General features: G+C 40.2%; 1 protein-coding gene across 7 annotated transcripts in view; it reads left to right on the forward strand.

Moving 5' to 3' along the window:
- Positions 1-213: 213 nt before the first annotated feature.
- Positions 214-26331, forward strand: part of LOC126378351 (phosphatidylinositol 4-phosphate 5-kinase type-1 alpha) — an 80134-nt gene continuing 54016 nt past the window's right edge. For all 7 annotated transcript variants that reach the window (XM_050026625.1, XM_050026623.1, XM_050026624.1 and 4 more), the window contains exons 1-4: positions 214-498; positions 620-663; positions 14155-14293; positions 24923-25134. In XM_050026625.1, the coding sequence (XP_049882582.1) occupies positions 402-498; positions 620-663; positions 14155-14293; positions 24923-25134 (492 nt within the window). In that variant the 5' untranslated portion in view covers positions 214-401. The remainder of the gene's footprint in view (positions 499-619; positions 664-14154; positions 14294-24922; positions 25135-26331) is intronic.

The raw sequence follows: 26331 nt of genomic DNA on the forward strand, positions 1-26331 counted from the left end.
ACAAAACATACTTTTACAAATAAAAATAAAAGTAATTTAATAAATAATTAAATAGTGGGATCGAAGACCTTGAGTGGGATTAATTCAAATAACGATAAACTCTATTTTACGGAAGATACCGGTTTTTACATTTTTTATCTATCTGTGAATGTAGCTATTTCGTCTATGGTTTTATTAAATAAATTATTTTTCTCATATGGCAACTCAGTTACTATGAGTGGTCGTGTCAGACGGATGCTTCAGGCGAGCATTTTTCGCGAAAATTTAATTGATTTCTCATAATTAAATTACTGTGAATCATTGTGTTAGCAATGCAAGTGTGATGTGAGCCATGCGAATTATTTTTGTGCAGACATTCACTCGAAAGACTTCAAAATAGGGGGTGTTACAGGAAAACAAAAATGGCTTCGGGCGACAGTGATCAAATAGAAGTTATGGATAGTTCTGTGGCAAAAAAGACGGAAAATGCAGCCGGAATGTCTACCTCGGAGGACGATGGTACTACATTTCTAAATCTAATAATAAAACATCGCATTCCAGTGTTAATAATCAGATTTCATTGTACTGTAGTTCAACTCAAATTCAGTGTCCTTATTTTTTGTTATTTGCTCGGTTTCAGATCGTGATAGGACTTCGATCGCGGAGAAAAATGTACCGTACGATGTAAGTAAGGCTTTGGTACTGTAACTGGGCAGTTTCATTCATGTTTATGAGCTATAGAATACACTTTCTCTTGATAGTAGTAATGATACGTGATTTGTTAATTATACTGTTAAATTATTTATTCTTCGCTGAGAACACGAAGATAACGTAGTAATTGTGTAGAACGGTCTGTACACATCCCATTTGTGTACGCCTCTGATATGCTACATGCAGACATGAATGGAAGCACATAATATCTATACTATTGTGTTCAGTTGAGAATAATATTTGTTCTAAACACTATGCGGTCATGCTACTATTATTTATGGAATTGTCATAGAATTCTTTGTAGTCCATTTCTCAGTAGTTATCACGTTGGTCTAACAGAAATTCAATTTATCATGTGATAGTTACTGCAATAAGCTACTTGACAACTTAGTCAAATGTTGATACTTTTTACACAACATCAAAACGAAAGTTTTCTTTGGAGTTTGTATGGAAACGTTGTCCTGTGACGTCATCAATGAAAGCGGTCAAATGTTTTACGCATTGTTACTTAATTTGAATATAAGTCGAAAAGTGAAATGATGTTTGATTTTTGATCATCTTAGACTGGCTTCTATTTCTAGATTAGCATTTTATAAATTATCTTTGACCCGGTCAAATGTACCAATATTCCATTACAGCTTCTATGTTCAACTGAGAGAAGAAAAAACACGTTCAACTGCTTGCCTTCCCGGACGCGTCGTAAAATCCGACAGAGAAATCGTCTCCTTTCTAACATGATAGACAAAAGGCTGATAAGCTGATCCCTTGTCACCATAAGGTTCATCATATCCATCTTAGGACTTTGTATCAACAGTGGCTGCAAGTTGTCTTCGATTGCTTGTGGCTCTGCGCACCCCATTAGGGATTACTGCTTTTAGTTATGTATGAATAGTCCATTCATGAAGGTTGCTATTGTAACAATAGAAATATTTAAAATTTTTCAGCCTTCGCTGGACAATAATGATACACGTTCAGTTGCAATTAGGTAGTTTCGTAGGTCAAAGATCTTTGCCTTGTTTATCAAAACTTACTTTTAAGAGCCACGCTCTTGTCGGTGTAGCATTCTCCATGCTACTTTTTACGGATAAATAGGGCAGTGGTTTCCCTCTTGCCTTCCGCCCCGCAGTACTCTGTCTGACGCGAGTAGGATGGCGCCCAGAGTAGTCTATTTCAAAGCCGTACTAGGACTCCTGTCCGCCTCTGAATAGTACTGGCAGTTACTGCTGCCCTCTGTCAGGTTACAGTCCCTGTGACGCGCCCCTTTCGTCCTGCATTGCCGTACCAATGGCTCTCATCTCCGCCTCTGCAACCGTTGAGGTCTTCACCCGTATCCCTGGACAAGGGTTCTATGTTACAAGCTGTATTAGAAGAAATTTTCTTGTGAAAATTTTCATTATTACAAGAATATGTTTATCAAAACTACACGTGTAAATTACACGTTACAAGTGTCAATATTTATTTTACAAGTATATTTTAAAATCCCTCTACTTTATTGGTAAACGTAATTTACACGTGCTTGTGAGTAACGTGTAGACTCGTAAGTTTTGATAAACACGGCACTTACCTAGCCTATTCGATCCCACTGCTGGGCAAATATCTCCCCTTTTTTCCACTCCTCTCGACTCTGCGCGATCTCCGGCCAATCCCTCCGACAAGCATTGAGGTCGTCACACCATCTTTTACGCGGTCTGCTTCGACTTCTATGCCCGCCTTGAAGTATCCAGTGGGTAACGACCCGTGCCCATCGCTCCGGATGCATCCGACAAACGTGTCCGGCCCAGTCCCACTTCAGTTTGGCGAACTTTTTCCCCACATCAGTGATACCTGTTTCGGAGCGCAGTGTAGTTCAAAGATAAATTATGAAATTCTGATTTCTAAATAAAGTGCCACTGCTCTATTTTTCCCCAAAATGCTCTTAAATTAGTGATGATGAAATAAAGGCAGATCTAAATTAAAGCACATAATAACGGGTTCTTACCGATATTCCCGAAATTCTATTTCGGGAGTCTCATATCCCCATTTAAACGCGGTAAGAACCCGTTATTATATGCTTTAATTATGATAATAACCGCGTAAACTTAAAACAAGGCAGATCTAAAGGTGACAAAAAACATTTTCTATTTAACTTATTTATATATTTTAATAAAGAAAAACGTAATCATAAGTGTGACATTTTATGACGATTTTCTATTACGTCACAGGATGCTTTTTCATACTTTCATAGTAATTTCGTGTTTTGACGTTTAGTAAAAAGTAACTGATTCGACTTGTTGGAAACTAGCCTATTTATTTTGCACAATGGACTTTGATGGAACCTTGAAGAGTAAATAAACAAGTAATTTAGTACAAAAAAAAACGTCTTTACAAGTTTGAATTCGTGTTTTGATCGTAGATAATTGATAACACGCGTCTTTTTTTTTTTTTATAGAGGGTTTTTTCTATACAGAATATGCCACCCTCATAGTTCTTACAATATTATAGGTTTAACCTACGTTTCTCTGCCACCTTAAATAACTTATAAAGTGCCTTAGCGTCGTCCGAAGTAGGGGAAGCCAAGACACTATTACATATACCAACCTCGCAGTTGTAATTGATTAACATAAAAAAAAATTATCTCTCAGCCTCATTCCGAACGCACTATTACATGATAAGCATCTTCTATGGTATTACACTCGCTACAGTTAGGAGATGGTACCTTCTTCATAAGGAAAGCGATCATCAAGCGATCACCTTTGATCTCTCCGACCGATTTCGGCCATGGCGACCATTTCGACTCCTAGTCGGCACGACGCTGATGCGCCCGAAGATGGCTTATGTAGCCTATCTTTACAGTGAACTCCCCCCCAGCGGGCTCGCCCCTTATGTGGGACTTAAACAGTGTTGGCAACATCAAAGTCTATATTATGACTTTTTTTTACTATAATATTATTTTTTATTTATTTATTTATTTTATTTATTTATTATTTATTTATTTATTTATTTATCTAATAATTACAACTATAAGTTACCATACAGGCATATGCCCAAGGCGGTAACTTAGACACATACATTAATATAAACTTAAATTATTATTTCAATATTTACAATATTATACTTATATACCTAGATACTAAACTTATCAAATATGTTACCTATTATCACATACAATTTTAATTATAGCCTCTGCGAACTTCGCCAATGAACAATTGAACAGGTCTATTTCCTTGGCAACCTCATTTAATATATTTAGAGCGGTGGTAACGGGATCTTGCCTCATTATATTAGTGCGACTCTTGGGTATATAAAAAATTTGGTTCCGCGGACCATGCCTCAACCGTAGATTTGGGACTTGCAGCCCGATAGCTTGTAGGATCGCAGGGTTATGCAGGACCCCTCGAAATACCTTAAAAATATACGTAGTTAATGCTACTTTCCTTCTAACCTCCAGCTTGTAATATCCTCCCATCCCAAGTAAGAAAAGGGTAGGATACATTAAAGGATAATACGGGAAGACTCCATATTGCCTAAAGTATATGTGCCTCAGAAATTTATTTTGGATCCTTTCTAGCATAAGATTATACTTTAATTCATGTGGATTCCACACTAATGAGCAACTCTCCATTTGACTCCTAACTAAGGCATTGTATAATGTTTTCAAAACCACAACATTTTTAAAATCTTTTGTCTGGCGCAAGATAAACCCTAAGTTTCTGTATGACCTTTTACATATTTTCGTAATATGATCTCGAAATGTAAGATCATGCGATATCTGTACCCCAAGGTCACGGACTTTTATTTATTTATTTATTTATCAATGTTCTAGAACTATCTTTACAAGACTATCCCAATACAATAGTTCACTAGAAATATACATAATTATACAAATCTTAAAGTAGGAGCAATTAATTATATAGTACATAGCATGTAACATATAAGGTGACCCTTCTTGGGTAAGTGGTTTTAGCGTTGAGCTTACGATCCGGAGGTCCCGGGTTCGAATCCCGGTGGGGACATATCACAAAAATCACTTTGTGATCCCTAGTTCGATTAGAACATTACATGCTGATCACCTGATTGTCCGAAAGTAAGATGATCCGTGCATCGAAAGGCACGATAAGCCGTTGGTCTCGGTTACTACTTACTAATGTAAGTTAGTAGTCGTTACATGAGCCATGTTAGGGACCTTTGGCGGCTCAATAGTGACCCTGACACCAGGGTTGGTAGTGGCAATCCACCTCACAACCCACACGACAGAAGAATACTATTACACCTCTGCCTATCCCTTCGGGGGTACAGGCGTGGTGCTATTTTATGTTATGCAATTTTTAAAGTGGGTACTTGATAAATCGTCTACATAAAAAATAAGATCACGCCGGATTTCTAAAGTCTCCGATTATGTTGATTTGTGGCTCTGTCCACCCCGTTAGGGACTACAGGCGTGTGTCGCGTCTCTTATCAGTATGCTTCTAAACACTACAAGGGGGTTAAAATGGCCACATCGATAAAAACCATCTAAGAAAGCAATGTTGCAATTTGACATTTGCGCATATAAAAGTAAGTGCGCAATGCAAACAAATGTCAAATTGAAATATTGCTTTCTTAGATGAATTGCTTCGATGTGGCCATTTTAACCCCCCAGGCCTCTCATTCAAAAATTGTAGAGATAACATTACATGTTCAGTATTAGTTGGAATTCCTTATCAGCTGACATTGTTGTGAAACAATTACGGTTGCCTGGCAGAGATTACAGCTGTAATACCCCCGTTTTGTACATACAACAATACAACATACAAAAATTCACGCTCGTATCCCAACTGGGGTGGAAAGTACCACAAGCATACCATACTAACAATTGGATAGTGAAAGACAGATCTAAAACTAACGAAAAATTTGTCAATTTTTCTATTTAACTTATTTATGAATTTTACATTATATAACATAAACAGCCTATATGCGTCCCACTGCTGGGCACAGGCCTCCCCTCAATCAACCGGAGGGGGTATGGAGCATACTCCACCACGCTGCTCCAATGCGGGTTGGTGGAGGTGTTTTTACGGCTAAAAGCCGGGACCAATGGCTTAACGTGCCCTCCGAAGCACGGAATCATCTTACTTTTTCGGACAATCAGGTGATTCAAGCCTGAAAAGTCCTTACTAAACAAAGGACAGTCTCACAAAGTGATTTCGACAATGTCCCCATCGGGAATCGAACCCGGACCTCCAGATCGTGAGCCTAACGATCTAACCACTAGACCACGGAGGCTGTTTGTTATGAATTCTAATCAAGAAAAACGTAATAAAAGTCCGACATTTTATCACGTTTCTCTATGACGTCACAGTGTGCTTTTTCATACAAATTCCATAGTAATTTCGTGTTATGACGTTTAGTAAAAAGTAACTGATTTGACTAGTTGGAAACTAACCTATTGGAAGACGAATAGAACAGTAACTCCACCCCCCACCAATTTGTATCATACGGTCAAACTAATAACCCTGATACAGGGTTGATGAGGTTGGGCATTGACCTTTAAACCCACGCGATAGAAACTGTAAAGTATTTATAGTTTACGTAAAATCTGATTATGACATTAATGTAAAAACAACTAATATTTGTACACAATTGACCCGCTAAATACGGTTGTTTAAACGTGTTTTAGAGTTCCGTATGTCAAAAGGAAAAATGGAACCATTTAAAATTTAATAAAAAACATAATTTAAAAAACATTTATTCTTCAAAATTGGCTTACATATTTAGCGCTTTTTGAACGTCAAAAATTAAATTATATATTATGTAACTGGCTGTAAAACTACTACCACATCGGAAGCTGTATCGCTGAGGGAATGTCGCTCTATTATTCTTTATTCTTCTTCTTCCTTGCGCTATCCCACTTTAGATGGGGTCGGCTCTCCTAATTTTGCGGCGCCATGATATTGTCTAGGGTTGTCGGGTCGGGTAAATTTTCATGTTTGAGTAATTGGGACATGCTGGTCCACCAAGTATATTAAATTATCTCAGCCGCTGGTGGGGAGCGGAGAGTTGCCGTTCTATACGCAGTATTATCCATTATTCTATGGTATGGAGACTATAGTTTTTCATAACGATATAAATCTTCGAGACTGTATTTATTCGTACATAAGTTTGTACGGATCCCTCGATGCTCGAGTTCGCTCGTACTTGTCCGGTTTTTTGTAAATGTTTGTGTTTCTACTCAACATTAGCATAAATAAACATTATTAACACAGTGGTAAATAAGTCTGTCATTATGATTGGTCTAATCTTTAGAACCGTTCAATGGATTTGTATCCAAATCCAATTTTTTTGTTGATTTGATTTCTGTGAATGTGGTCACCCGGATCAAACCATATCTCACATAGTGAACGAGTGCCCTCTGCACCGGTTCCCAGGTGGCATAGCCGGGCTGCATTGTGTGACGGATGCGGCAGAGATTTGGTTAAGGGCGCTTAAGCTGGATATATGATCCACGAGGGTATTTTATTTTTGTCTGCCATCATCATCAGCCCATTAACGTCCCCACTGCTGGGGCACGGGCCTTCCCTGTGGATGGATAGGGAGATCGGGCCTTAAACCATCACGCGAGCCCAGTGCGGATTGATGGTTATTAACGACTGCTAATGCAGCCGGGACCAACGGTTTAACGTGCCTTCCGAAGAACGGAGGAGCTCGAGATGAAAACTTTATTTTTTTGGTCACTCATCCTATGACCGGCCTTTGCGAAAGTTGCTTAACTTCAACAATCGCAGACCGAGCGCGTTTACCGCTGCGCCATCTAGCTCCTCATTTGTCTGCCATACGCAATAATAATGAATTTGCATGAAGTTCACTACATCTGAACGGATTCTATTTTCAATTAAAAAAATAAATACTAAATACGTGTACCGGACCTGTCAAATCTTCAGGTTAGGTAAGCGGATCCTGTGAAAAGCAGGATAATGCTAGGGAGATGAAGATGTATGTTTTGTTTGTTTGCAATAAAGTATATTTGATTTTGATTTGATGAATTCAAACTCATAAAGTCGAGTTCAGTGGTTTAGTGCCCTAGCCGGGATTCGAACTGGGCTCTCACATATTTTATTCCGATGTATTATAAATACTAGTGATAAATATATGAATCATACTTAACATATGCTGTTATCAAAGTTTACATTCGTTCGCGTCATTTATATCAGTAAACTGTGGGTACGTACTTCTTCTATCGTGTGGGTTGTGAGGTGGAGTACTAACCTCATCCACCCTGGTGTCAGGGTTACTATTGAGCCGCCAAAGGCCCCTGAGATGGCTCATGTAACGACTACATACTTACATCAGTAAGTAGTAACCGGGACCAACGGCTTAACGTGCCATCCGAAGCACGGATCGTCTTACTTTCGGACAATCAGGCGATCAGCCTGTAATGTCCTAACCAAACTAGGGACCACGAAGTATTTTTTGTGATATGTCCCCACCGGAATCGAACTCAGGACCTCCGGATCGTGAGCCCAACGTTCAACCACTGGACCACGGAGGTCGATTTTTCTATAAGAACTAGGTAATTATGAATATTACGAATACGGGCGAAAGGAAATGGCTCAGCTTGTGCTGTGATGGAGCCATGCTATGGCGCCATCCAGCGCTGGTTTTCAGTCATTTCCTCTTCCTGATATATTGTGAAAAAAAAATGACTTTGTGGTCCCTAGTTTGGTTAGGACATTACTGGCTGATCACCTGATTGTCCGAAAGTAGACGATCCGTGCTTCGGAAGGCACGTCAAGCCGTTGGTCCCGGTTACTACTTACTGATGTAAGTATGTAGTCGTTACATGAGTCATGTCAGGGGCCTTTGGCGGCTCATTAATAACCCTGACACCGGGGTTGATGAGGTTGGTACTCCACCTCACAACCCACACGATAGAAGAAGATAGAAAAATCGAATATGTTACTGGCAATAAATTTATTTTCTTTCTTATTCATAGAAAAACGTGTTAAAATATCGCATTTATTATTACACTTTTCTTTATTAAAATTCATAAATAAAGTTAAATAGAAAAAAAGAAAACGTTTTTGTCACCTTTAGATCTGTCTTTATTTAGTAATCGGATTTTCATAATGCATCTTTGACCTATGAAACTACCCAATTCTTTCACTTCCTTATAAGACACGACGTTCGCCTTCTCTTTAAATCAAATTCAAATTCAAAAATATCTTTATTCGGTAGGTAACATAGTTACACTTTGAATCGTCAATTTTTACATAACGAACGGCGAACGTCTCATCCGCCTAAAACTACTGCAGCGTCTCACAACCTGTATAGCCGGGGAAAAGAAGCTGCAAGAAAAACCTCGGCACATGGCCCTAGACGTTCTTTAAGAAAAAATATGTATAATTTGTTCCATGTAAGCTCTTCTTGGTCTTCTTCTTCCTCTCTTTCCTGCTATGATGTTTCTATGCAGTTCTGATGGCTAATAGCAATAAGGCCGCCCATTTGTACTGTTGATAAATGTTTTTTTTTTAAAAGGTGTATAGTGGATCACACTTCAGAAAATGCCTATTCACAAAAAAAAGGAAAGGAAAACATAAAGCAGTAGGACTGGGGCCCTGTGCTGGGAGGTTTTCTGGCCACTAGTTTCCCTCAGCGTTACAGATTCCGATGGGGTAGTAGTTTTACAGCTAGTTGCATAATATGTAATTTAATTTTTGACGTTCAAAAAGCGCTAACTGTGTAAGCCAATTTTGAAAAATATATTATTTTTTTTATTTGCCTTGTGGCCTCAAGTTTACGCGTATCGAAAACGAACAATACAAAAATATGGCTCCAATTAGTCCAGGGATTTGTACTAGTTGTTGATAAAGATTGTAGGTTTATTTAATATTTAAGGCAACCTGCTTGAAGGTTGCTCCTAAAACATTCATAATGACCAAAAATAGTCCACAATACTGGAGACATCGATAGTTTTCTGTCGAATTTCGAGCGAGGCTGTTCTTTCGTCGACAGAAATGTATTCGACCGCGCTGTTGGTAAATCTTCGAAAACCGGAAGTCAATATTTGTTTAAAAACTTTATTTTCCTCATAAAGAATTACATTCGTTTACATGAGAAAAAAAAAAACACTAAATATAAAAAAGAAATAAAAAAAATAAGGTAGTAGTGGGTTGAGATAAAGTTTTGTTGTAATATTATTGTTACCGTTAACGCAAAAATAATCAAATACATAAAAATAATTAATTAATAATCCTTACATGTTTATTTTAATCTTGTAAATGTATATGTGTGTCGTAGGTTTTTTACCTAAATAAACTTTTTTATTATTTATTTTTTTACATGAGTCATATAATTTAGCCTTTGCCGGCTAAATAATAAACATAAATAATAACTATGACACCAGAGTTGATGGGGTTGGTAATCCACCTCACAACCCTTAATAGAAAATAATAAATAAATAGAACATAACAATAGAACATGTCGCCAAAGTATACGTTCAGACGTTCTAACTGGACATTAGCAAAAAGACGAAAGATTCTAGGATATTTTGTGACCGCCAGGATGGCCTGTCACTACCCTAACTTTACATCGATGTAATTATTAAAAGTTAGTGCTCAGTTGCTACCAGTAGGTACCCATCGTTAGACAGTTGGTACCCTTGATTTAAAGAAAATAATCTACTTTTTTAGGTGACGCGCCATTCTAGCATCAGAATGGCTGGTCACCTATGCAGTGAGAACAAACTGCGCACATTTATAGAGTTTATTTATAACCAATAGTTGGTACTAACTAGTACCTTCATATACGTAGTTTTGGACCTCATAACTTTTAAGGATAAAAAGTTATTATGGATTTACTATTTCGATTACAGAATTAACATAGAAAACGTTCAGCTGCTTGTCTTCTCGGGCATGTCGTAAAAACCGACAGTGGGATTGTGTCCTCTAACATGATGGACTAATGTTATGGGCGATAGGCTGATCCCTTATCACCATAATGTTCATCATATCCAGCTTACGACATCGTATCATCAGTGGCTGCAAGTTGTCGTTGATTACTTGTGGCTCTGCCCACCCCATTAGGGATTACGGGCGTGAGTTTATGTATGTATGTGTATTACAGAATTAAATGAGCAATTCCATTCTGACGGTCACGATATTTTGCGTTTAGGCCTGGTCAAGAGTACTTTGAACTGGTGAGCATGAATGGATTCTGATGGAGTGGAGGAAGCGAAAGTGGTGTGACAGGATCGTAGTAAATGGAATTCCGTCGTTTTAAGTTTACGCGGTTATTATCATAATTAAAGCACATAATAATGGGTTCTTACCGCGTTTAAATGGGGACATGAGACTCCCGACAGAACCCGGGTAAGAACCCGTTATTATGTGCTTTAATTTTGGAATTCCGTCGTCTCTGCCTACCCCCGACGGGAAACAGACGTCATCTTATGTATATACAGGGTATTAGGGTGGTATTAATAAACGAATCTCAGCTGAGACTGCCCTCAAGACCATGCTCAAGTCTCTGTTTTTATATGAGAACTGTCACATTGACATGATCTTGAAGGCAGTCTCGAAGCTGAGATTAGTTTATTAATACCACCCTTAGTGACATCGTAACGAAAACTGTGAGGGATGATTCAGATAGTTTAGGATATCTTTGCGTTTACAGTCGTGACTTTTTAAAATGAATTTTTGCGTTTAAAGTTTACAGCCTGACTTCCGGTGTTCGAAAAACTACCCAGCTACGTCGTGAAATGTATATTTTTTTGCAAAAGTTCCTTTTCGCAAAATGCCCCTTTCGCATTTCGCTGTACTTGGAAAAAATGGGTAGTTTCCTACGTCGAAAATCAATTATGAAAAGTTAATCTGTAAATTATTGCAAGTGTAAAAATAGGCTCCGGCTCGTTCATGGTCCAAAGGCTAGCCATTGCCATTCAACGCGGTAATGCGGCTAGTGTGGGCACCTTTGCTCCGGGAACAGTGAGGGGCGGGTTATTTAATGACTAGTTTTTAAGTTTGTTTTTGTGACGTGGCCCCGATTCCTGCAGAGACCGCCTAATTTTATTTTAAGTTATATCCATCATTTTCATATCCGTCGAAAAGGAAAGGGACGGATGATTCACAGCTCTTAATTTTAGGAAGAATGAGTGAATGAATGAATAACCCGGGCGAATCAAAAGGTACGTCGCTAGTATGCAATCCGTTTGACGTGCTGTCTACTTAACTGTGTCGGGTTATTGACTGATGTAAAATTTTTAGACGGTTGGTTTAGATTTGTGCTTAAAATTGACGTGTGTTCCATAAATTTTATGCTTGTCGATTACCCGTCCCTTTCCTTTTCGGCGGATAAGAAAATGACAGATATAACTAAAATAAAATTAGATGGTATTTACAGGAATTAGCACCATTGTTATATTAATATTTACAATTAAATAAAAATAGGTAATAAAAACATTATCAAGTCAATTATTCGATGGGTGACCGTTTGGTAGCTTTAATTTTGGACATTTCTGTGTGAGATATTGTGAAGTGCACTTTTTAAAAAGTGAAACAAATAGTGGATAATTGAATCTTCAAATAAACCTGTGAACAAATTTAGAAGAACACGTATAGAGTTGGTCGGACTCCGGTGCTAGACTATGGTCTTCGCATCGGTTACAGGAGGGTAGGTGACACATATACTTAAATACTCACAATACAAGGAATAAAACTAAAATTGTCGTTCAAAATTCTAGATTAACATAACATAACAAATACTTTATTGCACAACATACATACATAAACTCACGCCCGTAATCCCTAATGGGGTGGGCAGAGCCACAACTAATCAAAGACGACTTGCAGCCACTGTTGATACGATGTCGTAAGCTGGATATGATGAACCTTATGGTGATAAGGGATCAGCCTATCGCCCATAACATTAGTCCATCATGTTAGAGGACACAATCCTTTGTCGGTTTTTACGACATGCCCGGGAAGACAAGCAGCTGAACGTTTTCTATGTTGAACAGCATAGAAGCACAAACAGGAAAAAAAAACAAAAAAAATAAGTAAATTAAATAAATTAAGTACTTAAATTAAATTAGATTAAGTAAGTTTTTACAATAAAATACCAGATAATATTTTAAATTTGTCAGAAAATAAATTTAACTTAGAGCTTACTTTATGTAAAAAAGCTTATTATAAGGTTAATGAGTACCTAAATGATAAAAATGTCTGGTATTGAATGTGTTCCTCTAGTTATTAAATAACATAACATAACATAAACTGCCTATATACGTCCCACTGCTGGGCACAGGCCTCCCCCTCAATCAACCGGAGGGGGTATGGAGCATACTCCACCACGCTGCTCCACTGCGGGTTGGTGGAGGTGTTTTTACGGCTAATAGCCGGGACCAACGGCTTACCGTGCCTTCCGAAGCACGGAATCATCTTACTTTTTCGGACAATCAGGTGAGTCAAGCCTGAAAAGTCCTTACCAAACAAAGTACAGTCTCACAAAGTGATTTCAACACATGTCCCCATCGGGAATCGAACCCGGACCTCCAGATCTTGAGCCTAACGCTCTAACCACTAGACCACGGAGGCTGTTATTAAATAACTTGTAATAAATACCCTCATTGGTTTTTTAAAAGATGTGTTGCTGTTGCAGTTACTTGTCATTTCTTCTCCTCAGCCATAACACCTTGCGAAATGACGTAAATTCAAAAATGTTATATTGACCTTCAACAAGTTTATCCATGATAATTACGTTCAATAAATGATTCTGATTTCTGATACAACTTAAGGCCTTAAGGTCAGCGACCGACCTCATCAACCCTGGTGTCAGGGTTACTATTCGGCCGGGGCCCTTCCAACATCCTTCTTTTATTGGATGTGGATGGACTACTCTCTGACTACGCCAAGACACGTCGAAAACAGGTGAATCGACATGGTTGGTGATGGAATAAGTAGTCGTTACATGAGCCATGTAAGGGAGGTTTGGCGGCTCAGTAATAAACCTGACACCAAGGTTGATGAGGTTGGTACTCCACTCACAACCCACACGATAGAAGATTTTATGTTCACTCCTACTGTGTACCAATACCTACTTATATCTAAAATAAATGTTTTCTATTCTATTATATTCAACAGCCTCCGTGGTCTAGTGGTTAGAGCGTAAGGCTCACGATCTGGAGGAGCGGGTTCGATTCCCGATGGGGACATTGTCGAAATCACTTTGTGAGACTGTCCTTTGTTTGGTAAGGACTTTTCAGGCTTGAATCACTGATTGTCTGAAAAAGTAAGATGATTCCGTGCTTCGGAGCGCACGTTAAGCTGTTGGTCCCGGCTATTAGCCGTAAAAAAACACCTCCACCAACCCGCAGTGGAGCAGCGTGGTGGAGTATGCTCCATACCCCCTCCGGTTGATTGAGGGAGGCCTGTGCCCAGCAGTGGGACGTATATAGGCTGTTTATGTATGTATTCTATTCTATTATATATGGATTAACCCTGTGTTCCCCTACAGCCAGCGGTGGGCCCCCTGGGGGCAGCGGGCAAGATCCACAAGTCGGACCGCAAGATCGGGCACCGGCGCGTCGGCGAGGGTGGGGAGATCACATACAAGAAGATCCAGTCGTCACAGATCATGGGCTCCATACAGCTTGGTGAGTTGCTTTATATTAACCTAACCTTTGCCCGCGGCTCAAAGACAAAAAAAAACAAAGACAACATACATACATACATAAACTCACGCCTTTTTCCACCGGGGTAAGCAGAGACTATAGAATTCCATTTGCTTCGATCTGACACACTTCTCTTGCTTCCTCCACATTCATCAATCGCTTCATACACGCACGCCGGTTCAGAGTAGATCGTATTGAACCTTTTCTAAGGACATCTCCAATTTGATCATCGTAAGTCCTTCTCGGTCTTCCTCTGCCAGCCCTACATCAACTTTCGCTTTATATACCGCTTTTGCAATTCTATTAGCCTTCATCCGCTCAACGTGTCCAAACCAACCTAACATTCCCTTCTCAATCCTAGTCACTATATCGTCTTTTACACCACATCTCTGTCTTATCACACTGTTTCTCACTCTATCACTCAACTAAAAGCAAAGACAAAAAGACAAATAATACAGACATTAAATACACAATGGAGGCGCCCAAAATAAAAAAAGGATCTCCCTCAGCATAATGCCGTGACACGTGCTTAGCACGGGCCGCGGCGCTGGTGTTATGGGAGACCTATCGAACGTGAGCCACGGACACACCAAACTCAATTGCGTACCTACTTATATACAATAAAGAAAACATACTATGATACTTACATAGATTATAATGCATTACTTATACTTGATATTATAGATATGTATTCCTATCAAAAATATATATGCAAACTGAATAAATAAAACTTACTTATAATAACAAAACTACTAAAAGAAAAGAATACATTATAATAGCACATATTTAGGTTTAAGACCTGACCTGACCTGTTAAATTCGGGGTAACACGGTTCCCCTTTCCCAATGTACCAATGGGGGCCTTTGGCGGCTCATCAACCCTGACGCCAGGGTCGATGAGGTTGGTAATTCACCTCACAGCCCACACGATAGGAGAAAAATGTACCAATTTTTAGCTTCCTACCTTGAAAACTGCGAAAAATCGCATATAAAATTTCACCCCCTCTTTAAAGGGGTTTGGGGCTGATTACAAAAAGAAATGATGCACCATTTGTTTGTTAGTCACAAAAAATGTGTATATCAATTGTTAGTTTTCTAGTGAAATGGGAGTGGGAGGGGAGAAAGAGACAAAAAGTAGCCTATGTCACTCTCCATCCCTTCAACTATCTGCACCTAAAATAATACGTCAATTCGTCGCTCCGTTTTGTCGTGAAATACGGACAAACAAATAGACAGACACACACACACACACACACTTTCCCATTTATTATATTAGTAAGGATAACAAAAGGTTGCCTGGGAGATATTGCTACTTAGCAATAATGTCGTCTATTGTGCTCCTTTTGGTTTGTACTTGCTCATAACTGTACCAGTTTTAACATCTTGTGAACCATAAAAATAGAAAATTCACAATTACCTACCCAAGATCATTCACAAACCCCGCCCATTCAATAGTAAACAAATAAAGAGTATAGTGGAGTTGCGCATGCGTGCAAGAACGTTATAATTAGAACATTTTACGATACGCGTATGACCTACATATTGAAGGCAATATGGAGAAAAAACACTTCTCTTTCTATCGTGTGGGTTGTGTGGTGGATTACCAACCTCATCAACCCTGGTGTCTGGGTTTATTGAGCCGCCAAAGGCCCCTGACATGGCTCATGTAACGGCTGTTGGAATATATGTTTAGATATATTTAGTAGAATAATAAACTTCAGCATAATGGAACGTTAAACGCATCTGTCAGTGTCATTGTCAATCTGACATTGACATTCATAACCTCACTCGTTCTCTTGCTTCTTGCACTGTATGGCCGCCGGTTGTAATTTCAAGTTACAAAATAAAAATCCGTATTAATCATATATATCTCTTTTATTTGGCTCATAACCCATCAACGGCTACATACTTACATCAGTAAATAGTAACCGGGACCAACAGCTTAACGCGTCTTCCGAAGCACGGATCTTACTTTCGGGCAATCAGGTGATCAGCCTGTAATGTCCTAACCAAACTAGGGATCAAATAGGGGTTTTCTCACATTGTTTTCCTTCACCGCTGCGCACGCGATAATCATTTATGATCCAAACATGAATTAAATAAATAAATAAATAATAAAGATCTTTTTATTTGTTCTCCACAATGTACATAAATGGGTTTCACAAAATAATGCACAATTGAAATAAATTCGACAATCATTCGAAAATAAATTCGACAATCATTGGTTGTCGTTCGGCCTGGCCTGTGTTGGGTTCGAACCTGCAACTTCAAAGTGAGAGGCAAGCGTTATACCAACTGGGCTACCACTGCTCAGTTGCCGTTCTACACGTAGTATTATTTCTTATTCTATGTTTATAACTACATATAAACAAAAGATGATAATAAGTAACGTAAACAAAAGATGATTCAATGTACTTAGTATGTCAAATACTATCGATTATTTAGTATGCAGGAATGCATCTTGGCCCTTTGCATCCACTTATTGGCTGTCGCATTTGACTTTAAATACATATTATTGTTTGTAATATGCTCATCTGCTTATACACGCCTGTTCGCCATTGGGGTAGGCAGATATCACGGAATTTCAGTCACTCCGATTTCAGTCGCTTCTTCCACCCTCATTCAAATCTTCAAATAAACTTTACTAGCCCTAGCTAGACCCGCCCCGGCTTCGCTCGGCTGCAATGCTGAGGAAAAAAGACATCACATTAAAAACCTCAACAATAACAGTATTTCTCCACTATTTAATGTATGTTATTATACATATGATGGTTATTAACGACTGCTAATGCAGCCGGGATCAACGGCTTAACGTGCCTTCCGAAGCACGGAGGAACTCGAGATGAAAACTTTTCTTTTTTTTTGTGGTCACCTATCCTACGACCGGCCTTTGCGAAAGTTGCTAACTTCACCAATCGCAAACCGAGCGCGTTTACCGCTGCACCACCGAGCTCCTCACGATCCCCGCGGCCCGCGTGATGGTTTAAGGCCCGATCTCCCTATCCATCCATAGGGAAGGCCCGTGCCCCAGCAGTGGGGACGTTAATGGGCTGATGATGATGATTATACATATAAACCTTCCTCTAGAATCACTCTATCTATTAAAAAAACCGCATCAAAATCCTTTGCATAGTTTTAAAGATTTAAGCGTACATAGGGATAAAGGGACAGAAAAGCGACTTTGTTTTATACTATGTAGTGATTGCATAAAAAAAGTGGCTTAAACTTAACTAACTAGGTGGCAAATGGCGGTCTTATCGCTTAAAGAGAATTCCAGTAGGCTCTGCACGGCAACCGCGCCGCGCGCGGCGCGACTAATATCGAGCCCTTCAACCAATACACCCAATTATTTGTATTTGTATTATTTTATTATGTGTTTTGTTTGATTGTAAGTTGTGTGTTACTCCGTGTTTTAAATTATATATTTGTTATTTGTTTTGTATTTGTTACTGTGGTGTCCCTTTATAATAAACGTTTCTTTCTTTCTTCTTTCTTTCAATAGCCGTTTGACGTGCATCTACGTAAATAGCATTCGTATCGTTTATTGGTAGTTTGGGCATCTAGGTGTTGGCGATGCGATGAATAATACAGCTGGACGATGTTATTGACGGCACTTATATTAATTTTATATTATAAAATGTTAACCCACGATACACGTTACGCAGATTCTAGAAGAAGAAAAAGACAAGTATTGCCATACTTATATATTAAAATATAATTTTGTTGGGGATGCCAACAGGTGGAAGCGCTTGATATAATTCGCGTGGTTGTCATGCAGACCCGGCTGGCAACCATATGGTGGAAGAAAATGTTTTTCTTTTTTTTCTTTAATTGTCCTAACCAAACTGGGGATCATTTTGTGATTTGTTTCCACCGGGATTCGAGCCCGGGACCTCCAGATCGTGAGCCGAACGCTCAAACCACAGGTCCACGGAGGTCGTTATTCGAGTAATCGTATGTTGGCAACACTAACATAACTTAACCCTACCTACCTTAATAACACTGTGAATGTGGTCACCCGGATCAAACCATATCTCCCATAGTGAACGAGTGCCCTCTGCACCGGTTCCCAGGTGGCATAGCCGGGCTGCATTGTGTGACGGATGCGGCAGAGACTTGGTCGAGGGAACTTAAGCTGGATATATGATCCACGCAGGATATCTTTGTCTGCCATGCGAATAAATAGAGTTTCCTCTCATTTTAAGTAGGTAAAGAAGAAATATAATTATACAGGAAAAACAGTGAGGTTTGCCTTGTTCTAAAATAGATATGGTTTTTTATTGTGGTTACGCGAAATTAATTCAATTCTATATAAAAAAAACCGATTCTCGATAATCTCTGGTGTTATATATACGTAGATGCATCGCTTTCCAAACCAGAGATACTTACATACATAAACTCACGCATATTTCCCACCGGGGTAAGCAGAGATTATGGAATTCCATTTGCTTCGATCCTGACACACTTCTCTTGCTTCGTCCACATTCATCAATCGTTTCATACACGCACGCCGGTTCAGAGTAGATCGTACTGAACCTTCTAAGGACATTTCCAATTTGGTCAATGTAAGTCCTATGTCTTCCTCTGCCAGCCCTACCACCAACCTCAATAGAGATCTCGGTAAAAAAATGTCGATTTCGTGCTTGGGAAGGCACGTTAAGCCAAAACTAAGGTTGCGCTTTCGTATTCTTTCGCGGCATGCGAACTAACATAAGATTTTTTTTATAATTTTAAGATTAAAGTAAATGCTGTAATGTAAAGCATGGGGCAGTACTTAATATAAATAAATATACCAAGCCTGAGGAGCTCGGTGGCGCAGCGGTAAACGCGCTCGGTCTGCGATTGTTGAAGTTAAGCAACTTTCGCAAAGGCCGGTCATAGGATGGGTGACCACAAAAAAAAAAGTTTTCATCTCGAGCTCCTCCGTGCTTCGGAAGGCACGTTAAGCGTTGGTCCCGGCTGCATTAGCAGTCGTTAATAACCACCAATCCGCAGTGGGCCCGCGTGGTGGTTTAAGGCCCGATCTCCCTATCCATCCATAGGGAAGGCCTGTGCCCCAGAAGTGGGGACGTTAATGGGCTGATGATGATGACACCAAGCCTAAATCACACCCCGGACACTTCATACAAAACACCTCGTTTTACACAGACACTACACATTGACGTTATCGTACACGCGTATCTGTGTATGTGACGTCTGACGCCCGTACGATTGAAGACTAAAGTAAGACCGAGGGGGTGAGGTAAACCTAGCTCAGCCGGTGGGGAGCGGAGAGTTGCCGTTCTTTACATAGTCACATCACATCTCACAGGGTCCGCTTACCTAACCTGAAGATTTGACAGGCCCGGTTTTTAACAGAAGCGACTGCCAGTCTGACTTTCCAATCCGCGAAGGGATAACCAGCCCGATACAGGTTAGGTTAGGTCGCATACCTCCGAAAACGCATTTCTCGGGAATATGGGTTTCCTCACGATGTTTTCCTTAACCGCTGAACACGTGATAATCATTTATGACCCAAACATGAATTCGAAAACAAATTCGACAATCATTGGTTTAGGCCTGTGCTGGATTCGAACGTGCGACCTTAAAGTGAGAGGCAAGCGTTCTACCAACTGGGCTACGGCTCTCGTTCTATACGTAGTCATCATCTTCCTAGCATTATCCCATTTTTCACAGGATCCGCTTACCTAACCTGAAGATTTGACAGGCCCGGTTTTTTACAGGTAGGTCCCCGATACCGACCCCGCCGGCGGTATCGACGATTTCCCTCATTCAGCGCTTGTCGCTATCGACCCACTAGGTCGATTAATTCTTTCAAATATTTTTCCTCTCAGACGACGCCCTGAGCCGAGGTTCGCGCCCTACTGGGCACCCTCAGGCCTGTTGTCTTAAACGTGTACCGGGTGAGAGCCTTCAGCGCTCCCCCATTTGTCCGGCCAAGTAGTTTAATGCCATTTGCGGCAAATCTACAATAAGTCACGTCAAAAAAAAAAAAAGGTTTTTTACAGAAGAGACTGCCTGTCTGACCTTCCAAACCGCGAAGGGAAAACCAGCGTATATGTAGTATTATTCCTATTCTAAGCCTGAACTAGCTTTGCTCGCGGTCTGTAACTGGCTTTAGCATAACCAATAATTAACTGGTCTCATAATGGGCCCGCTGTTGCAATCGAGCATTGTTTAATGACAAGATAATAATATCTGTTTACCTAACGCACATCGATTGTTTATCTATATGCAAAATAATTGACGGAGAGAGAAAAACCGTGGTGGACGAAGAACGCTTGACGTAGGTACGATCATGATATATGAAGACCAGGTATGCTCTATCCTCTGACAAGCCGCCATTGCTAGCCCTTGATGACGTAAGTGTTACCTGTGTTACGAAAAACATTTTATTTTTCTATTTAACTTATTTATTAAATTTAATTTACTTATTTGTTTATTTAAGTGACTAAGATTGAGAAGGGAATGTTAGGTTGCTTTGGACACGTAGAGCGGATGAATGATAATAGAATTGCAAAAGCGGTATATAAAACGAAAGTTGATGGTAGGGCTGGCAGAGGAAGACCGAGAAGGGCTTACATTGACCAAATTGGAAATGTCCTTGGAAAAGGTTTAATACGATCTACTCTGAACCGGCGTGAGTGTATGAAGCGATTGATGAATGTGGAGGAAGCAAGAGAAGTGTGTCAGAATCGAAGCAAATGGAATTCTATAGTCTCTGCTTACCCCGTGAGAAATAGGCGTGAGTTTATGTGTATGTATGTATTAAGTTTAATCAAGAAAAACGTAATAACAAGTCCGACATTTTATCACGTTTTTCTGTGACGTTACAGAGTGCTTTTCCATAGTAATTTCGTGTTTTGACGTTAGTAAAAAGTAACTGATTTGGCTAGTTGGAAACTAGCCTATATAGACGAAATTAGTTAACGACAGTCAATGGTGCTAATTCCTGTAAACACCATCTAATTTATTTTAAGTTATATCTGTCATTTTCTTATCCGCCGCAAAGGAAAGGAACGGGTAATCGACAAGCATAAAATTTATGGGAACACACGTCAATTTTAAGCACAAATCTAATACAACCGTCTAAAAATTTCACATTGGCCAACAACCCGACAGAATTAAGATGACAGCACACGTCAAACGGTTTGCATAACAGCGAGATACCTTTTTGATTCGCCCGGTTATTCATTCATTTACTCATTCTCCCTAAAATTAAGAGCTGTGAATCATCCGTCCCTTTCCTTTTCGGCGGATAAGAAAATGACGGGTATAACTTAAAGTAACATTAGGAGGTGTCTGCAAGAATCGGGGCCATTCATTCGTTTACCCGTTTTATCTACATGTAATGCCCTTGACCAGCCAACGGATTAATGTGATTCATAATTAAAATCCAAACGATTAATTACGAGCTGACAACTCGTAAAGTTAATTAAACGTAATTACGAAATATTTTCCAGTTTTTTATTTATTTTGTTTAGTTAATTAGGTCCCACCAACCCGCAGTGGAACAGCGTGGTGGAGTATGCTCCATACCCCCTCCGGTTGGATTGAGGGGAGGCCTGTGCCCAGCCGTGGGACGTATATAGGCTGTTTATGTATGTTTATGTGTGTTTAAGTAACTAGGTATTCTATTCTTTGACTCGCAGGTTTGAATTCGACAACCAGGTCAATCAGCCTGCGATGTCCTTATCAAACTAGGGATTACAAGCCCCATCGGAATTCGACCTTCGTGGTCCAAAGGTTGAGCGTTGTGCTCACGATCCGGAGGTCTCGGGTTTGACTCCCTGTGGGGACATATCACAAAAATTACTTTGTGGTCCCTAGTTTGGTTAGGACATTACTGGCTGATCACCTGATTGTCCGAAAGTGAGATGATCCGTGCTTCGGAAGGCACGTTAGCCGTTGGTCCCGGTTACTACTTACTGATGTAAGTTAGTAGTCGTTAGATGAGCCATGTCAGGGGCCTTTGGCGGCTCAATAGTAACCCTGACACCATGGTTGATGAGGTTGGTACTCCACCTCACAACCCACACGATAGAAGAAGATCGGGATGCGAACCTGGGACCTCCGGATCGTGAGCCGAACTCTCAACCACTGAACCGCGGAGGCCGGACTACCGCGAGTGATGCTTGTACGTTGACATTGTGAGATAACAGCCGGCCTTCATACAATGGCGACTTCCTGTAATTCCGAGTTTCGTCTACAGTTTACTGCAACTTGCAAATTAATTTGCGCTATTTTACTTGTGTCCATAACATAAGCTCACGCTTACATCCCAATTGGGGTAGTCAGAGGTACATCAATCGCAAGATGAACTAAGTAAACAATGATAATTAAAAAAAGCTATTATACTATAGACGAATTTTTAAATGATAAGTTTTAATTTTACTTTACTTTTCGGGACAATCAGGTGATTCAAGCCTGAAAAGTCCTTACCAAACAAAGGACAGTCTCACAAAGTGATTTCGACAATGTCCCCATCGGGAATTGAACCCGGACCTCCAGATCGTGAGCCTAACGCTCCGAGATGATTCCGTGCTTCGGAGGGCACGTCAAGCCGTTGGTCCCGGCTATTAGCCGTAAAAACACCTCTACCAACCCGCATTGCAGCAGCGTGTCGGAGTATGCCCCCTCCGGGGAGGCCTGTGCCCAGAAGTGGGACGTATATAGGCTGTCTATGTTATATGTAGTCCTGTGGTACACCGGCTTGCTTCCCAATCGTGCTTCCCTCCGAAGCACGGAATCATCTTACTTTTTCGGACTATCAGGGGATTCAAGCCTGAAAAGTCCTTACCAAACAAAGGACAGTCTCACAAAGTGATTCCGACAATGTCCCCATCGGGAATCGAATCCCGGACCTCCAGATCGTGGGCCTAACGCTCTAACCACTAGACCACAGAGGCTGTCACAGGACTACAGTGACCATAATTGTTTTATTTTTTCCTTGTCACCCTAAGCATACTCCAGACACCTTTAGGTTTAGGCCTGTGCTGGATTCGAACCAGCGACCTCAATGTGAGAGGCAAGCGTTCTACCATCTGAGCACCGGCACCTAAAACTACTACTTACTCTAAACTACATTTAAAAAAAAATACTTCAAATAAATCCCCAATCGGTACATTGACCTCGAACATCCAGTAAAATTAGCATCAGATGTTCGCAATAGAATAAAAAGCGAACTTGACATTGTAAGATATCGCGACCTTGGGTGACGACTTCCTGTACTGAAGTGTTCATGCTTGTATCATAGTATAAGAAAACCAGGTAGGCTCTAAACTGACAGCTAACATTTCAAGGTTAGCCCAGCTGACGTCATCCCACCCTGCGTTGCCATTTCATAAAAAAATAAATAAGTAAGTAGTCGTTACATGAGTCATGTCAGGGGCCTTTGGCGGCTCAATAGTAACCCTGACACCAGGGTTGATGAGGTTGGTACTCCACCTCACAACCCACACGATAAAAAAGACTTGGGTTTCTTTTTTACGTGACTGGTAGATTTAGATAGTATTAATTACTTGGCCGGACAAATGGGGAGCGTTGAAGGCACTGTTGAGTCTGTCCCCAAAAAATTAATTACCCACAACCAATGTTTTTTATATTTACTTTGCAAGGAAATTTTGAACTTTTAGTAAATGATTTAAGTATTAATGATTTTTATATATGTGACAAATAATAGTAATTAAATACATTAGTTTGAATTGATTAATGAATGTGGAGGAAGCAAGAGAAGTGTGTCAGGCTCTAAGCAAATGGAATTCCATAGTCTGCTTATCCCGGTGGGTATATGTATGAGACTTATTGTAGATTTGCCGCAGATGGCCTTAACTAATTGGCCGGACAAATGGGGAGCGTCGAGGGCTCTCACCCGGAACTAAACGGGTACTAGTTATGAATAAATTATAGAAATAATAACTTTTGAATGTGTTTTTGAAAACGTGTTCAAAATTGGTACTTTTTGTGGGCCATCGGGTCGTCACCTAGTTTTTAAAAAGTGAAAGTTTAATATTTAATATTATAGTGACTAAGTACAGTCATGAGCAATATAATGTACCCACTTTAGGACTGTGTCGCACTAACATATTTGACATTTAGTGAGACTTACAGTTCAATTTGTCAAAAAAGTTAATGTGACATGGTACCAAAGTGTATACATATTAATGCTCGTGACCGTACATATACAGGGTGTTAGTGACATCGTAACGAATACTAGGGGGATGATTCAGACCATGACTCTGAGTTGATATCAAGTGGAATTACCGTCGCAAAATGTATAATCTTTTTTGTGATTTTTTATATTATTTTTAATTCCATACTTTTGCGATAGACCATAATGAGCAGAATTATCGCCCTCAGTATACGTAAGGCCGGGTTTCCACTGACGCGGAGATGGGCGGAGAAGAGCGGAGATGTGCAGATTTGACCAATCACAGCGTCCGAGAGAGCGAAAAACGAAGACGCTCTGTCACTCTCTCCCTCACGGTGATTGGTCGATTCCTGCACATCTCCGTACAGCTCCGCGTCAATGGAAACGCAGCCCTACAATTGATATTATATTGCGCAATAAAGAATTATTGATTGATTGATTAATAACCCATTTTCTCCTCAGGTATCCAGCACGCAATAGGAGGCCTAGCATCGAAACCGGAGCGCGACCTGCTGATGCAGGACTTCATGACCGTGGAGACGACCAACTTCCCGCACGAGGGCTCGAACCACACTCCCGCGCACCACTACTCCGAGTTCAAGTTCAAGACGTACGCGCCGATAGCCTTCAGATACTTCCGCGACCTCTTCGGCATCCAGCCCGATGATTTCCTGGTGAGTTTCCTTTGCTATCATCATCATAAAAGGTTTTCTCGTTAGGGTTCCAAACCTCAAAAGGAATAGAACCTCAACAGCAAAAATGTGTCTATTTTTACAGGGTGTTAGTGACAGGGGGATGATTCAGACCATGGTTCTGAGTTGATATCAATATTTTATGAGTTTTATTTTTAAAGATCTTCTAGAAACCTGTGCCGAGGTTCTTGCAGCTTCTTTTCCCCGGCTATACAGGTTGTGTGCTACAGTAGTTTTAGGCGGATGAGACGTTCGTTATGTAAACAATGACGATTCAAAGTGGTACCTAGTGAATAATGATATTTTTGAATCAGAATTTGATGACGTAGGAGACGTGGTCGTGGTAGCCCAGTTAGTAGAACGCTTGCTTCTCATTTTGAGGTCGCAGGTTCGAATCCAGCAAAGGCCTAACCAATGATTGTCGAATTTGTTTTCGAATTCATGTTTGGATCATGAATTATTATCGCGTGCTCAGCCGTGAAGGAAAACATCGTGTGGAAACCCACATTCCCGAGAAATGCATTTTCGGAGGTATGTGACTGGTTTTGGGCTGGATTTCCCTTCGCGGGTTGGAAGGTCATACAGGCAGTCGCTTCTGTAAAAAACCGGACCTGTCAAATCTTTAGGTTAGGTAAGCGGACCCTGTGAAAAACGGATAGATAATGCTAGGGAGAAGAGTAGAGGGTCTTACGATTTTCCTCTGAAATAAAAAGTAAACTCTATGTACGTCCACAGGCCTCCCCTCATCACAAGGAGAAGGTATGAGACACCGACACTGGCTTGGCCAAAATTTCTCCATACGTTGGTTTCTTCACGATGTTTTCCTTCGAAAACTGCAATTAGTTCCGATCGTGTGCACATCGCATCAAAGTTTTAATAATGAAACGCGAGTGAATTTGGCCATTACAAAATTTTATCATAACATAAGGTCACACCTACATCCCAATAGGGGAGGGATAGTAAGATGAACTAAGTACCCACACCTCACCGAGCTTTCTGTTAGACCAACGTGATAGGTGAGCCGTATCGCCGTCTATAATGGTTGAGACAACTGTGTTAGTGAAAACTGCACTTAAGATAAATGTAATATTTCAATAAAACGGCATTTGCATTTTTATCGATCATATTTTGACAAGATATTCTCCTTGTGATGAGGGGAGGTCTGTGAAAAGTCCGAGC

Source organism: Pectinophora gossypiella, chromosome 26 (genome assembly GCF_024362695.1).
Source record: "Pectinophora gossypiella chromosome 26, ilPecGoss1.1, whole genome shotgun sequence".
Classification (NCBI taxonomy): domain Eukaryota; kingdom Metazoa; phylum Arthropoda; class Insecta; order Lepidoptera; family Gelechiidae; genus Pectinophora; species Pectinophora gossypiella.